At 33.7% G+C, this 15369-nt stretch overlaps 2 protein-coding genes across 2 annotated transcripts; one reads left to right on the top strand and one right to left on the bottom strand.

The window, feature by feature from the left end:
* Positions 1 to 2019: 2019 nt before the first annotated feature.
* On the top strand, positions 2020 to 6952 carry LOC118041804 (uncharacterized). The gene is made up of 7 exons (XM_035049300.2): positions 2020 to 2434; positions 2531 to 2678; positions 2931 to 3122; positions 4004 to 4132; positions 4758 to 4927; positions 5556 to 5686; positions 6620 to 6952. Exons 1-7 carry the CDS (start codon positions 2221 to 2223, stop codon positions 6698 to 6700), a joined length of 1065 nt encoding a protein of 354 aa, XP_034905191.1. The 5' UTR covers positions 2020 to 2220; the 3' UTR covers positions 6701 to 6952.
* A 152-nt stretch (positions 6953 to 7104) lies between these two features.
* Positions 7105 to 12788, bottom strand: LOC118041805 (chaperone protein dnaJ C76, chloroplastic). Its single transcript, XM_035049301.2, has 9 exons — positions 12482 to 12788; positions 12153 to 12281; positions 11900 to 12029; positions 11504 to 11624; positions 10847 to 10928; positions 10006 to 10059; positions 8979 to 9017; positions 7921 to 8020; positions 7105 to 7398 (listed from the first exon to the last, which is right to left on the bottom strand). The coding sequence occupies exons 1-9, from the start codon at positions 12704 to 12706 to the stop codon at positions 7268 to 7270; spliced, it is 1011 nt and encodes a 336-aa protein (XP_034905192.1). The 5' UTR covers positions 12707 to 12788; the 3' UTR covers positions 7105 to 7267.
* Between the last annotated feature and the right edge of the window lie 2581 nt (positions 12789 to 15369).

Raw genomic sequence — 15369 nt, 5'->3', positions numbered from 1 at the left:
GTTTGGTTAATAATATTTTTTAAATTGAGGTTATAAAATAATTATATGTATATATATATAGATGGTTTTTAATTTAAATTTTGTAGATTTAACTACTATTATTATATCATGAAATAAATAATACTTTATATAAAATATTTTTTATTATTATATTAAACTATCTATAATTCCATCACGTATGAAATACATCCGACAAGAACTATAGTTTTCTTGGTTTTTTAAGCGCACAATATCAGGTAAAATATCACTAGGAGCAAAATTGGGATTGTGATTAAATTCTGTAAATGTTACGCTATCATATGATCTCCTTCTAATTTATGTAATGTTATTAAATAATATTAAACACTAATTTTTCGAATAAAACACAATTAAAAAAATTGATTTTTTTTACTATTTACATGAACAGTGCAAAATTTCATTGCACTGTTCACATGTTCACTTGTGCGTTGAGTGAATTAATTCACTCTGTACACTGTTCATTCACTCTGCAATGCTTACTTCACAAAAGTGAACAATGCCGGCAAAGCAGTTTTACTTTTTTTTAAAATTGCGTTTCATTGCTATTTTTTATGGGTTTCATATTTAAAAAACACCAATATAAACTTTAACTAAACACAATTAATTTATGATTTTTTTCAAAACACGGTCCGTTGCCGTCTAGATCCAACACACTTTTAATATGGCTAGTGAAAATTCAGAAAATAGTTTTAAAGACAAAAAAAAATAATACACACACACAGATAGAGCCATTGACTTTATAACTTCAACCAAGGTTTATTTATGTCTTAAAAAAAGTTTAATTTTTGGTGATTATGTGTCCATATCGGACAACGTTTTAATTAGGGTTGTTAAAAATTTTAAATTTTTTTCTTCAAATTAATTTTTTTTATTATTTAGATGTGCTGAAATAAAAAAAAAATTATTTTAATATATTTTTAAATAAAAAATATTTTGAAAAGTAACCGTTATTATTGTCCCAAACACTACTCTACAAACAAGATATAAAAAAATGATGATGTTTTGTGCATGTTTGGAATTGAAGTTGAGCTTGTTTTTTTGTTAAAATTTAATTATTTTTGTTTGCTTTAAATTAAAATTTTTAAATATTTTTGGATTGTTTTGATATGTTAATATTAAAAATAAATTTTTAAAAATAAAAAAAAAATATTATTTTAAAGCATTTTAAATGAAAATTATTTTAAAAAATAATTTTTACCACATTGTCTTATATAGAACCCGAATATAGATTTCAAAATACTATACTTGCTCCTCCTTATTTAGATAATATGTGTCCGTTTAATATTGTGATAGCGGTTTGTTTTTTAAAATATTTTTTATTTGTATGTATCAAAATAATATTTTTATTTTTAAAATTTATTTTTAACATCAGCACAATTAAAATGATTAAAAATATATATAAAAAAATAATTTAAAAAAAATAAAAATAAAAATGAATTTCTTTTAAAACAATGTTGAAATATAAAACTAGCCAGGCTCTTAGCCTCTTACATCAAACGAAGGGATCTCCTCGATCTCCTCCTGCTTTGCAGGTCAAGTGACCATCCACCAGGCCACCGAAGCCAGCTAGCTCAGGACAACGAACAAACGTCATAATATTGTCGATGTGTAATCCATGCACAAAACAACAATAGCATTCAAACTTGGATTCCGGCCTCCATTTATCTATAAAAAAAAAAAGAAATAGAACAGACAAGCAGTATCACAAGCCCCCAAAACAGAAAATTCAAATCCTCCCTCACCAATTTTCTAACGCTATGCAATACGGCAAGTTGCGTTTGTCTCTTCTGGCCGTCCGAATTAATTTTATCTGCGTATACTATAGCTCAGTCCCTGTTGTTCTTATAATTCTGCATGTCAGCTTCTTCAATTTTAAGATTCATAGATCCCTTTTTATATTCAACCATGGTCAAGGGACCATTGAATGGATTCAAAGAAAAAAGAAACTGAAGTAAAAAAGAGACAGGGACTAAATGATAGTTTACCCAACAAAAGAAACATGCAAGTAAATAATTAACTTGATGGGACATTCGAAGAAATATAGAGACAGTAGCGGTAGGAGTGCTTGGTCTCTCGTAACTACTATCTATATCCTACATACAGTAGTTGTGTAGTAGTGTGTTTTGAATATTAGTTTCTCTTCTTGTCAGAAGAAGAAGAAAGGAACAGTAGCAAGATTTTGGCGACTGCCTTGTTGGGAAGATGAAGAAGAGATACAGAAATGGGAAAATATGGGATTTCGAACATGAAATTGGGGAGTTGGGTAACAGGGAGGTGATCTTAGGATTGGACGGTGGAACTACGTCTACCGTTTGCATTTGCATGCCAATTTTTCCCTTTTCTGATTCTTTTCCCGACCCTCTTCCCGTTCTCGCTCGAGCCGTCGCCGGTTGTTCCAATCACAACAGCGTTGGCGGTCAGCTTTCTTTTTATATAATATATATGGTGGTGCATTTTCTAGCATTTTTTTTTTTTTATTAATGGGCTTTGAGATATTTGGCTTTGTGATCAGAAACTGCTGCTAGAGAGACGCTGGAGCAAGTTATGGCTGATGCTCTTTTAAAGTCGGGTTCTAATCGCTCTGCAGTTCGAGCTGTTTGTCTATCTGTTTCCGGCGTTAATCATTCAACTGATGAGCTAAGAATTTTAAATTGGCTAAGGTAATTTGCTCTCTAGTTTTTTGAAATTTAATTTACATGTGTTTTCTGCTCCTCTAATTAAAATTCCCTTGCACTACAAGGAGCTTACTTGCTTTGCATCTTGCAGCTTCAGTTATCTTGTTAGTTCTTGTCTGTACAATCACAGAATTGCTTTGAATCTTTTTAGGCTGTTCCCTATGATTGGTTGTCCATTGATTTTAGTATCTATTTGATAATCTTTTGTCATATCTTCCTTTTCTTTGATTTCTGCAGGGAAATATTCCCTTCTCATGTGAAGCTGTATGTTCAGAATGATGCTGTTGCAGCTTTGGCAAGTGGCACAATGGGAAAGCTCCATGGGTGTGTCTTAATTGCTGGGACAGGAACTATTGCTTTTGGATTCACAGAAGATGGTAGACAGGCTCGGGCTGCTGGTGCAGGGCCGGTCCTTGGTGATTGGGGAAGGTATACAAGCTAGAATGTGCTTTCATTTCTCCCCCCTCCCCTCTCTTGTGTGAAACATAGCAACCTGAGGGTATTATAACTAAAAGAATTTGGGAATAAAATAAAAGGAAGTGAAAATGATAGCAAGAAGATCTCAGACATTAACAATGAAAAATGTTCTTTATTTATAGTGCTACTTATTGCCCAGAAGCATGAAACTTTATCATATTTTAAGCAGCATGAATTTCCTGCTCCCAGAGAACCAAGAAATTTTTGTTCTTGATAAAATTACTAGTAAATTCAGAATCTAACTTTCCCTCTTTTATGGAATCTTTAGCTAACTGGACATGATTGGAATGTACTTGTCTTAATTATATTTTCCTTCGAAGTGGATATCATATCCTCCTTCCATTGACGTACTCTTTCGCCCTGATACAATTTTATTTTCTTATCCTGAAACTGTTACCTAGAAATAGAGATTGTAACCTTCAACAAACCAGACAGTTTTAGCTAGTACAAACAGGAGGCTGGAATTGACATTTAAATAACTTGGTGATTAAATGTCAACGGCATTTGGCAAGAGCTCGGTGCATAAAATCAACTGTCCTTCTAAATGATCTGGTCATCCAATGCTAAATTAATTTCTTCTAGTTTGAGGCATTACTAGATGATTCACAGTATACCATTTGAGAATAGTTTTATCTTTTCTTTTCTTTTTTTCCCTTCTATTTTTCCTATTCTTTCCCAAGGTAAGAATTCAAATTATCCGCAATAGTTAGATACAAGATCATTTGAAGGTTTTTAATGATAGCTACAATAGGATTCATAACCTTTTTTGTTTCTTCACATATAATTATTGTTCTAGAGTGAATTTAACATGATATTGTTTTATTCTCCTGCAGTGGTTATGGAATAGCTGCCCAGGCATTAACAGCAATAGTAAGGGCTTATGATGGTCGTGGTCCTGTAACAATTCTTTCATCTAATATTTTGCAGACACTTGGTCTTTCTTCCCCTGATGAACTTATTGGGTATATATTCCAACACAACACCATTGTCATCTCAACTCTTATAAGTAGCGGTTACTGTTTTCAAAGCTTAAAACTCTTACAGTTATCTTCATTGTCTTTGAAGTAAAAAACTGAAGGTCTATTTCATTAATCTGACCTTCATTACTGAAGTGCCAATCGATGAGACCACTTGGCACTCTTTTTGCATCTTACCCTTTTCTTTCACAAAACAACCTGTGGAAAAAAAATTAGTTCCGTGTTATCCCTATCTTTTCATAGCATTTGGTCCTTTATGGTTCTTGGTTCATGTAATGACATAACATGTTTGTGGAAATACGTTGGCAGTATGTTTCATGTTTGTCCAATATTCTGATAAGAAAAATTAAATGGGGTTCACTAGATTTCTTTCCAGTGACATGTAAATGCAGTTCATGTCATGTATGGACTATGGACCTTTGTAATTTTTTGATGGAATCATAGTTTTCCAGTACAAAATTGGTTCCTGGATTTTTTTTTCTTGGAAGTCTATTTGGAGAAAAATCAATTGACGTCTTGGCTGGTTGACTTCTGACATGCTGTTCATATGATACACTGACAAAATCAGATATGTTACTGAATAAGATACTGGATTTCTCTTTGAATTTAGGTGGACTTATGCAGATCCATCCTGGGCTCGTATTGCAGCTCTTGTTCCTGTCGTTGTGTCTTGTGCAGAGGCAGGAGACCGAGTTGCTCATGAGATCTTGCAAGATTCAGTTGAGGAGTTGGCTTTGAGCGTAAAAGCTGTTGTTCAAAGACTCGGCTTGTGTGGTGAAGGTGTGGCATTGCCAACTAAAACTAATGCACAAATAAATTCTTTTGTATAGTTTGAAATATGATTACAAGGTTGTCAATGAACCACGTGAAGTATCCAACTATCGAGTGTTTGCAACTGTTACTTCTCAAAGTAACATATCATTAAAACTATAACAATGCAGTGGTGAAATGTTGGTGCTCCCAAGGAGTGGAAAGAATGACTTGCCATGATTTCAGGCTTTATAGATTTGTGCCCAACCTTCAGTTTTATTTTAGGGCTGGAGGGATCGGTGAAAATACAGTCTAGTTCAAGCTAGTTAATATATATATCAATGATTTTTATCACACAGTTTGGATAATGCGGAAACTCTCTACTAGGAAAATTAAGTTTAATTTAGATTGTGATTTTGACGTGCTGATTTTCATGTAGTGCCTGCTTTGTTTATCCTTGCATGAACCGAGTGCATTGCCTTCAGGGTTTTTGAAAGCTTGTTCATTAAGTGTGATGTATATATCCTATTTAAAATTAAAAACTATTATCTGCTACAAAGAAATTACGAATAACCATACTTTCTCTCTGGGAATGGTTCTAACATATTTTCTTTGTGTTTCTTGTACTCATTTTGATCTTGCATAAATATCGTTGCAGATGGAAAAGCTTCTTTTCCCCTTGTCATGGTTGGCGGTGTTCTAGAAGCAAATAAGAGGTGGGATATAGGAAAAGAAGTTGTAAACCACATTTCTAAAAGCTACCCTGGGGTTCTTCCAATTCACCCAAAGGTAACCATATTTTACTTTGTTCCAACGAGAATTTTTCTGATTAACCAACCTATCATGTTTCCAGATACATCCTCCTGCTCCTGACTAAATTAGTGTGGCTATAAGAATTAACTGCAGAAAATATCTCTTATAGAAACTATGAAATTGCTGAGATACCATTTATGAATGGAGATTGAGTGTGGAATAGTGGATGTAATTGCGATTTGGAAATACACGAATTATCTGTGAGTTCTTAAGAGTGACAGAGGGATATAGAGAGTGGAACAAAAACCCATGTAGAAAAGGCTGCACTGCTGTAGCATGACTCTAATTTCACAAGTAATTGTTATCTTTGATATTGTCTACTGAATAAGGGAAGCAAAATCCTGGCAGACCATGAAGCTGCATTTCCTGTTGGGAGCCATGTTGGTTAGACAACACCCATAGGAGGCTGGATCCTGGTTGTAATGTATCCAAACAACACAATAACCATGTTATTAAAACTTATTTAACTAGTAAATTGGACATAAAATCAATTTCCTGGACAAAAATTTCCACATATCAAATAAACTAAATCCATGTTAATTAGGGAAGCCCTTGTTAAACTTTCTTGAAATGCTTGATCTAGTATATGTTTTTGTTAAAAATTCTTGGATAAAATTTCGATTCTCGTATTAACTTGTTTATATGCTCTCGAACGTAGGGGCACAAACCTACATTGCTGAAAACCTCATATTAAGAACTTCTTGTGCAGTTAGATGAATGCCAGTGTATATGGAAATACATGCCTGCCGTTTTTTCAATTTCACCGGTTTTCATTTTCTTTTCAGACAACTCTTACTTTTCTTTTCAGACATGGGAGAATACTTGTATCTTAATCTTACTAGACTAGTATTGTTATTTATGTAGAGCACTACAGATTCCATTTTGGTATTTTTCTTTTTAAATGATCAGGTTGAGCCTGCAGTCGGAGCAGCATTGTTAGGATGGAATTTCTTAATGACAGAATCTCACAAGGAGGCCTGCAAAAGATGACTTATAATGTCCTTAAGATGACTTATAATGTACAGTTGCATGGCCTTGATTTGGTTGAGCATATTTGCTGGATACTGTGGTAGTGCAGGATAATGTTTCTGCAATAATTTTTGTTGTCTTTTCCATTGTCTGTAATGGCTTCTTGTGTAAAAATAGTTGCATTTGAAAGACGACATGGAAATCAGATAATGAAACCAGGGCACTGTATGAAAAGCCCATGATGCAACTGAATGTATAGAGCTTCGTAAAAGAAGTAAAATCACTGCTTCTGAGCAAAGCACGGCCATGGATACCACCGCGTTTTGATGCAACCGATAATGCTTTTCTGTAAATGATCTTTTCAGAAGCACAGCAGCATTGTTTTGGAGCAACAGAAGAAACCACGATCCAGAACAATTGCTCCATAAATAACCTCTTCCCATTTCATTTATCAACTTCAGTTTCATTAATCGTTGTGGACAGAGTCATGGTATCAATCACGGTTTCATGAGGAAGAGAATCAATGATTCTTCAGTAATCTATAGGCTAATTAATTACATTGGAATGGGAAAATACGTTATTTACTGATCATTTGTCATTATTGGAGATTGCCTCCGGAAGTTTAAAGGTGGGAGGCTTATCAACACCCTTCCTTGAGTACTCCCTCCATCTTCGAGCTGCTGCTGCGGCCCTTTTTGCTCTCTCTTTTGTTTCTTCCTCTGCATCAAACACCGTGTCAACGTTGGTTTTACTTGAAGTTGAAGAAAAGCTGGTAGAAAACTTATATTTGGACAGATTATGCATATCATGAAATCTCATTTAACAATTTAAGTTTTTGTGTTGAGATATTTTTTTTATACTTGCTGTAAATGCATATGCATAATCAAAATCATTGTTTCGTACCAAAAACATAAAATTACAAACTCTTCTACAATCACCATAGTGCCAAATAAGCATCCATCATCATATATATGGTTTCAGTATTGTGCTTTGAGCACATGCTTTCTTATTTTACTAAACGAGCATTTCATGTAGAACTTGTGACAACCAAAACACAGCAAACTGGCATTTTGTTCATCGAAATTTCCTGGAAAGCGCCAACATCAAGCACTTCTGAAGGGAAGTCCTAGCTTATATAATTTAATAGGTTATAGATTAACACTGATATAAGGTTGTGGAAAATAAAGAGCAATAGATAGGTTAGTGTCACGTTATCAGTTTGCTTTTACCAATCCGCTTACCTGAACTTTGGTTTTCTTTTGGATTGCCCCAGAGATCGCTCCAGTAAGACTCCTTTTTATCAACATCTTTTTGCTTCATCATCCTTATTTTAGCCTGATCCTGCAAAAAATTTAGGAGTCCTATTCAGCAAACCTAGTAGAGCTGTTAAAAATGCCGTCACAATCTTTTGAAATGTTTTGGCCAGAACCAAAATGATAGCCAGAATATGTATTCAAGCACAACCAATGTAAAGTTCAAACTCATGAAGACAATTCATTTAATCAAAGCATCCAGAAACTTTTAGGAATAATCAAGTTAATTTCCTAAATTTATCATATAATTACTTCCCTGTGTTATTACACAGTTCATAAAAAGGGCCAACGTCTGGTGAGTAGCAAGAGTTACGAGTTCTTAAATGGAGGACCATTGATTCATTTCAAGGTACCCTATCTCTGTGGCATATGGGATGGGACACAGTTTATTTGAGCATATCATTCACAAATCGTTTTCAGGATCATTTAGCAACGCAAGATCACAAATCGTTTTCTGACACAAACATACCACCCCTCCCATATTGTGCTGGGTAAAGCTAAAACCAAAATCTACATGCGACTCAAGCATGGACCTCTTTGCACCTAGCAGCGCAGAGAGAAATTCACCAAGTGCAAACAACTCGAGCAGGTCTCTCTGCGGGATTATTTTCAGCAATTTAAGAACAGTGCATTAAGAGTTTTCCAGTTTTAGAAAAAATCACTCAACCAAAGGTGCAGTGCCTATTCTGTTTTTAACCACTTGTTCTGCCATTCAGATAAATGAGCAGGTAGAAGGTGAGATATGCAAGCACAACTACTGATTTACTGCATGACAGCTCAGAGCTCCTTCTTCCAACTGGGATATCTAAAAGACTTAAATGACGGCTAGTCGCAGATTCAGAAGGCCTTCTTTTTCCTACTTGACACGTGATATCTTCAACCATATAGGCTTTTGACGAAGTTTCATTGGTTTTCACATAATATTGCTCCAATAACATGGAAGTTTAAATGAATGTTGATAAAGGAGAAAAGATAAGAGTTCCTACCAGGATTTTTGCTTGCCTCTTTTCCCAACGAGAACATGCCTGCCACATAATTATGCGTAAGTTAATAGCTGCTGCTCGGCAACTAGTGATAACAAAGTGAAATATATTAGCAATTAAACGGTTATGATACCTTAAGGGATTTTGAAGCAATCAACTCAAGAATTCAGAGATCAGTTCTTAAAAAGAGGAAAAAAAAAGTATAAAGGAAATAAATTTAATTAATTAGTTTGCAAAAGCCTCTTGAAATTCCTTTTTTTTTTCAAAAAACTTACAGCTGGACTCCCAAATTCAACCTCTCACTTTCCTCTGCGATAAGTTCTAAATACCAAAAAAATGATCAACCGAAATAAGAAGAAAATCGTTAAGTGGATATGCTTAACATGATCTGTAGGGAAACTGTCTGATGCAATGGTGAAAGTCTTGGGGTTGCAGCCATATGGAGTTCAGGTTTGAGTCTTGAGTGCAGCCATTTTATGCAAAAACCACTGAAGGGTAGAACCATCTCCAAGTTCTCCCGCCCATGAGGCCAAGACACATTGGTGGAACCATGTCTAAGTACATGACTCCTTTAGCACCAGAAAAATATTACCCCTTCCTTGCCCATTGTTTAAATATTCAGAAATCTCAGACTGCAGGCAAACTTCAAGCCCTAGAGCAGTAGTGCAGTAACTTTCATCCATTATCTTCATTTTAGAAACACAGCATAAGTGTCTAAGCAGTGAGTGACGCTATGATGATATCAACAATTACAATAATTCTACATGCCTTCCTACAGAGATATGGACAATTCAGGTGATGAAGAAACATAGCAAAGTAACTGAAAACTTCAAAATTAATTTCTCTACATGATTTTATACACCATTCTGTTTCTTAAAGGAAAAGGACAAGATCATTCCTCTTTGCATGTGATGATATTAATCTAAGCTCACTGCAAATTTGTCTTGTGAGCTTCTCATGGAAGCATTTGGCAATCAAACCAATCAGGAAGCTGAAAATGTAGCAAGAATAAGATAAGTAGCGTGCTTACCATTCTGAAAACATCTGCTCCTGCAGATCCCATTCCTGAAAGCATCAGTGCAACCTGATAATCATTCAAACCAGTCCAAGTTTCAATATTGTAATGACTGGCAAGGTGAAAATACCACACATAACAGTCGGTCAGATATGCAGGTACGGTTGTAACAGAGAAGCTATAAGTATGGAAGCTTGAATTACGGAACATCTTGTAGGCTATTACAGAACTTTGGCATGGCTTGAACGCAAAGGTCAGAGTTAATTTTGCAAACATATTGTGTTCTGGTAAAAAGAACACAGGTTCAGGTTTTCTACATAAAATTACTTGATTTGGAGAAGGGTCCTATTGCTGTTGCAGTCTCCACTTTGTATTTTTCATAGAGTATACATTACCCTGTCTTAATGTCAGAAGTGCATTATTCTGTCCTCTAGAGAAAATTCACCTTTTAGCATTCATCCACACAATCATCATCCATTAGTTTTCAAATTCCTAACAGGTTTTGGAATAAAAAATATAAGCCATGCCCAACAACTACGATCTACCCTCTTTCATCACAGCTGCTATCAGAACGTAGAATACCATTCAATACATAAATTCCTTCTCTCTTTCAAATTATATTATCGTCAACAATTTAGGGGACGCTCAAGTGATTGCTGCAAGGGATCTGGATATATAATGCAGTCTTTCCGTAATCTTCAGGCTTCTTAAATTCAACTCTAAGAAACTTTCAAGCTTGTCAAGTCAAATGTGCTTGCTTTCAAGCTAAGCAATTCAAATGTTCACAGCAGATTAAGAAGGTAGAGAAGTAAACTAAAATTCAAAGGAGAAACTATATAGTGGTTGTGTGCCTTACATTTATTCTTTCTACCCTGCGCATTTCATCTTCAAGCAAAGAAAGCTGTGCCGCAGAAGTCCAATGGATGCAATCAACTGGGCTGATTGACAAAAAGAAATTGTATTTTAGTTACCTAACTTGCAACCTTTCAATTTCTCCGAGCAGGACTATAGACACTCACCATTACATAATGAACTACTTCACAAAACTCTAACACCTGTTACCAAACATGACAACTTAAAATTGTTGTCATATAAATAGTTGGAGTTAAAGAGTCCATTGATTGGTTCGAAGATTGCTTGGTTTTCTTCCAAACGGCCCTTTTTTTTTTAATTCATAGTGGAGACAGAACAGGTTCAATAACTGTTTGGTCAGTTGAGAATATCATTTTCAACATTCAGATACAAGGTTTAAAATATAACAAGAAGCATGTGGGCAAAATGTGAAAGCATCTGGCACAGAAACTGTCTCCACTTCACAGCCTTCATCAAGTTAATTAACAATCCCAAGTCATCTTAACAGCACTGTGTGCTCAGATGTTGATATAGAATTCTGTCAGGCATGCAGATAAATTTGAAAGAATTTGTTCATAACAGTTCATTCGAGTTAATTAAAAGCACTATTTTAAACATGTCATAACAACATTGAAGGAGCAGATAAATACAGGATATTTACCAGCTTTCAATTGCTTGCTGGACTAGTTGAACATTTCCACACTGGCTGTAAACTCTGGCTCTTCCAAAATCTTCCTCAATTCCAAATACATCAGGAGCCACATTGGCACAATTTTTGCATCCTGGAGGTAATACAGCATAGTCAGTGATATCAGCCTTAAAAATTATTGATTAAGGTCTAATTAATTTTGGGTAACAGAAATCCCTTTCCAGAAACCATAAAAACTATGTCATGCAATATCCCAGAGTATTGTTTTCCACATGGATAAGCTTGTATCTTATTTGGCACCCACATCCGATAAAATTATTAGTTAAATGGCACTAAAAACTAGCATTTAATCATGTGTTTTTAACGAAAAAAAAAAAACAAAAAAGTTCAACTATATATTATAATTACCGATGCAGCTAAACTCATCAACAAAGGCATGATCCTTTGGGCTGGAATCATCAAAGAAAGGATTCATTGCCGTCAATGCGAAGCCATGAATTTCATCATAGATCATGCGCTGCAAAGGGTCACTTAGCACCTGCGGCACTTCAACAAACCATATTAATAATACTAACAATAATAACAGCAAAAGCTACGCATCAAAAAAAAAAAAATTAGAAATCTTTCAAAAAGCGCAAGCAATACTGGATGAACAACCCACCGAATAGACCTCATTGATGAACATGCAGAAATTTGTGGTATCTGTGTCATCGCCACTCAAGTCTGGATGACATGCTTTCATGCAACTATAATAAGCCTTCTTGATCTGCTCTGGTGTCGCATCTGGAAGCTGCATGCATGCCAACATAATAATAATGTAGAACAAAAATAACAATAAGCCAACGGCACCAACTGATGATCAGTATCAACAACGTAGTTATATAATCTCTGGATATTAAGACGGATTTGGTTATGATTGCTATTTTTATTTGAAAAACAGTAACTAAGGAAATGAAAAGTAGTATAAAAACCAGGTAGGTAAGTACGTACCAGACCTAAGACCGCGTAATAATCATCGGCAACAGCATCTGCAGAAGCCGAACTGTTGGCCGCAACCCTGATTCTGCCAAAATCTCTTCTCTTGGAGCTTAAAACACTCCGGGAATTACTGTTATGATAAAGGGTGGTTTTTCCTCTTGAAGAAATATGGAAAACGTTAGATGGTTTTTTAATCTTAAGTGCATCTGTGCATACAGGAGATATTAACTGGGCCATTGGAGAGCTTTCTCCACTGTCTGTCTTTCGAGGAAATATGGGTGCTACTGGGAACGATGATCCATCCTCTGTTTTTTTTTATGGGATATTTTTAGTACTTAATTGGACTATTTTGAAAATTTTGAGGAGGGGGAAATTTAGAGGAATGCTGAGTTGGCGAATTCTGAGCCATGCACTTCTGCTAGAATCACAGGGAACGTCCAATGAATCTGGAGGAAGGCAACTGTGTTTCTCACGGCTTTGCACGTGCCAGCTTGTGGATATTTCTTGCTTGACTCGCTCCCTCACACTCCAACCATGCAACCTTTTTATTTATTTTTTAGTAATGCTGAAAGCTCTATAAATCAAGATTCTTTTTTTTATCAAGTCTCAAAAAAATATTCAAAACTAACGATTCATAAAGATAAAAAGACATATTAAGATATTATATATATATATATATGTGTGTGTGTGTATTGGTAATTCAAGAGATATTTTTGCCATACATGGTTGAAAAAAAAAAACAAAGGAAAATGCTTCTCAAATAGAAATCAACTAGATAGGTGTCACTGCTCCACTGCGACAAATTTGATTTTTTTGGTTCATCATGTAAAAATAAGGTGATCCAAGTATTAATAAAAAGTAAAAAAAAAAAAGTAAAATTCAGGTTAAACATAAAATTTTGATATTATAAATAAAAATACAACGTTAATAAAAAAATAATGGTAAAAATAAAAAAAGGACACGAGCTCATTCTTAATCAACATGGCCAAATATGTGGTATTGTTGTGGTATCGAGGTAACTTTATTAAAAGTAAATTGAATAAACTAATAAATTAATTATCAAATAACTAAATGTCAAAGTTTAAAAATAAAAAGAAAATTGATTTTAAAAAATCAATAGAAATAAAAAGATTCGAGTCAACCTGAGTTAAATCGGTGACTCCGCGATTATGGACATGAGACTGGGATAACCCCACAAAAAAAAAAAGTGAAAAAAGTGGGGAAAAAAATCTATGAGTCAACATTAATTAACTCGATGACCCTTATGACCCAGCCCAGAACAAACCTTATATAAGGAAAAACCTAAAAAATAATGAAATAAAATTCTCAATTAGAAAATAATGAGGGATAAACTTGGAGAAAGAGAAAAAAAACAACGAGAAAATGAATCTAAAATAAAAAAAATAACAATAAAAATAAACGAGATGAAAATTTGACATAAAAATGAAATTGAAATCAAATGGTGATGGATGAAATTGAAAACAAATTCATTTAGAAAAATGATAAAAAAAAATAAATAAAAATTAAAAGAATGATGATCAAATTTGATATAAAAGTTAATTAAAATAAAATATGAGGGGCAAAATTAAAGGGAGGGAAACGGGATAAAATTTGACATAAAAGTAAATTGAAATTAAATGTTGAGATATGAAATTAATAAAAATCAATTATGAAAATGATAACTAAATAAATAAATAGCAATTAAAAAAATAATGAGAAAATTTAAAATAAGAATTAAATGAAATCAAATGGTGAAGGGTGACAATGAAGAAAAAAATTAATTTATTAAAGATTTAAAAAAATAGCAATTAAAAATATGATGATTAAATTATATACAAAAAAACAAATGAAAAGGAAACTTTTGTATTTTATCAAAGAGAAGAAAGAGAAAAGGGGGAAGAGAAGAAAAAACTCACCAAAGCCACCTCATCAGTTGCCAACATGTGTAGCAGATGAAGCGCCAACGTCACCGTGTAAAGCAAGCTCGCATGCGCTACTCAAAAGAATATCTTCATATAAAACAAATGAGAAAAAAAACTTAATTAAAAAAAAAAAACACAAAACAACATAAGTCAACTCGAGTTAACCCGTTAAGCACTATTCCTAAGTCATGAAATCAAAATAATATAATAAAAGGCAAATAAAACAAACCATAAAGCCTAACCTCTGATCAACTCAATATTAAATGATGAAATTGAGGGAACAAAGTTAAATAATAATAAAAAAAAACCTAGTCAGCCAGGTTAACCTGTTAAACTCACAATCTGTATTATGAGAGTGGGATGAACCTAATTAAAAAAAATTTAATATTAAATGGATAAAATTAAAAAAATATATATTAATTTTTAAAAAAAAAAAAGGAAAAAAAGAGGCAAATGTTTTTTAAGAGGCACACCAAAACACGTGGGGAAAGCACTATTCATTGCTACAATACTTTCCCTACATGTTTTAATGTATTGTTAACTAGATCATTGACCACGCTATGTTGTGGGTCGAGTCAAATGTTTCTTAAATGTAAAAAAAATATTCAAGTGTTGCTGAAGTTTTTTTTCTAGCAAAAAAATAAATTTTAAATTGTGTAAAGGTTGACCCGATGTAACCCGGTTGAATTTATGGGTCCAAAATCAATTAATACAACCCATAAAAACTTAGTTTGACTAAAAAAAAAAATTAAAAATGACATTTTTTTTAATATTAAGATTAACAACATAGTGGGCTGACTTGGGTCACCCCAAGCTAACAAGTCAAATTCGTGACTCGAGTTATGAGACTATGATAATATCATATAAAGCAAATCAAAATAAATTATGAAACTTAATTCTCAATCAAACAAATGTGTGAAGGGTAACATTGAAAAAAAATCAACTAAAAAAGGACTTAAAAAAGTGACATAGGTTAAC

Source organism: Populus alba, chromosome 14 (assembly GCF_005239225.2).
Source record: "Populus alba chromosome 14, ASM523922v2, whole genome shotgun sequence".
Taxonomy (NCBI): Eukaryota; Viridiplantae; Streptophyta; class Magnoliopsida; order Malpighiales; family Salicaceae; genus Populus; species Populus alba.
This window is presented reverse-complemented; position numbering and strand designations above follow the sequence as displayed.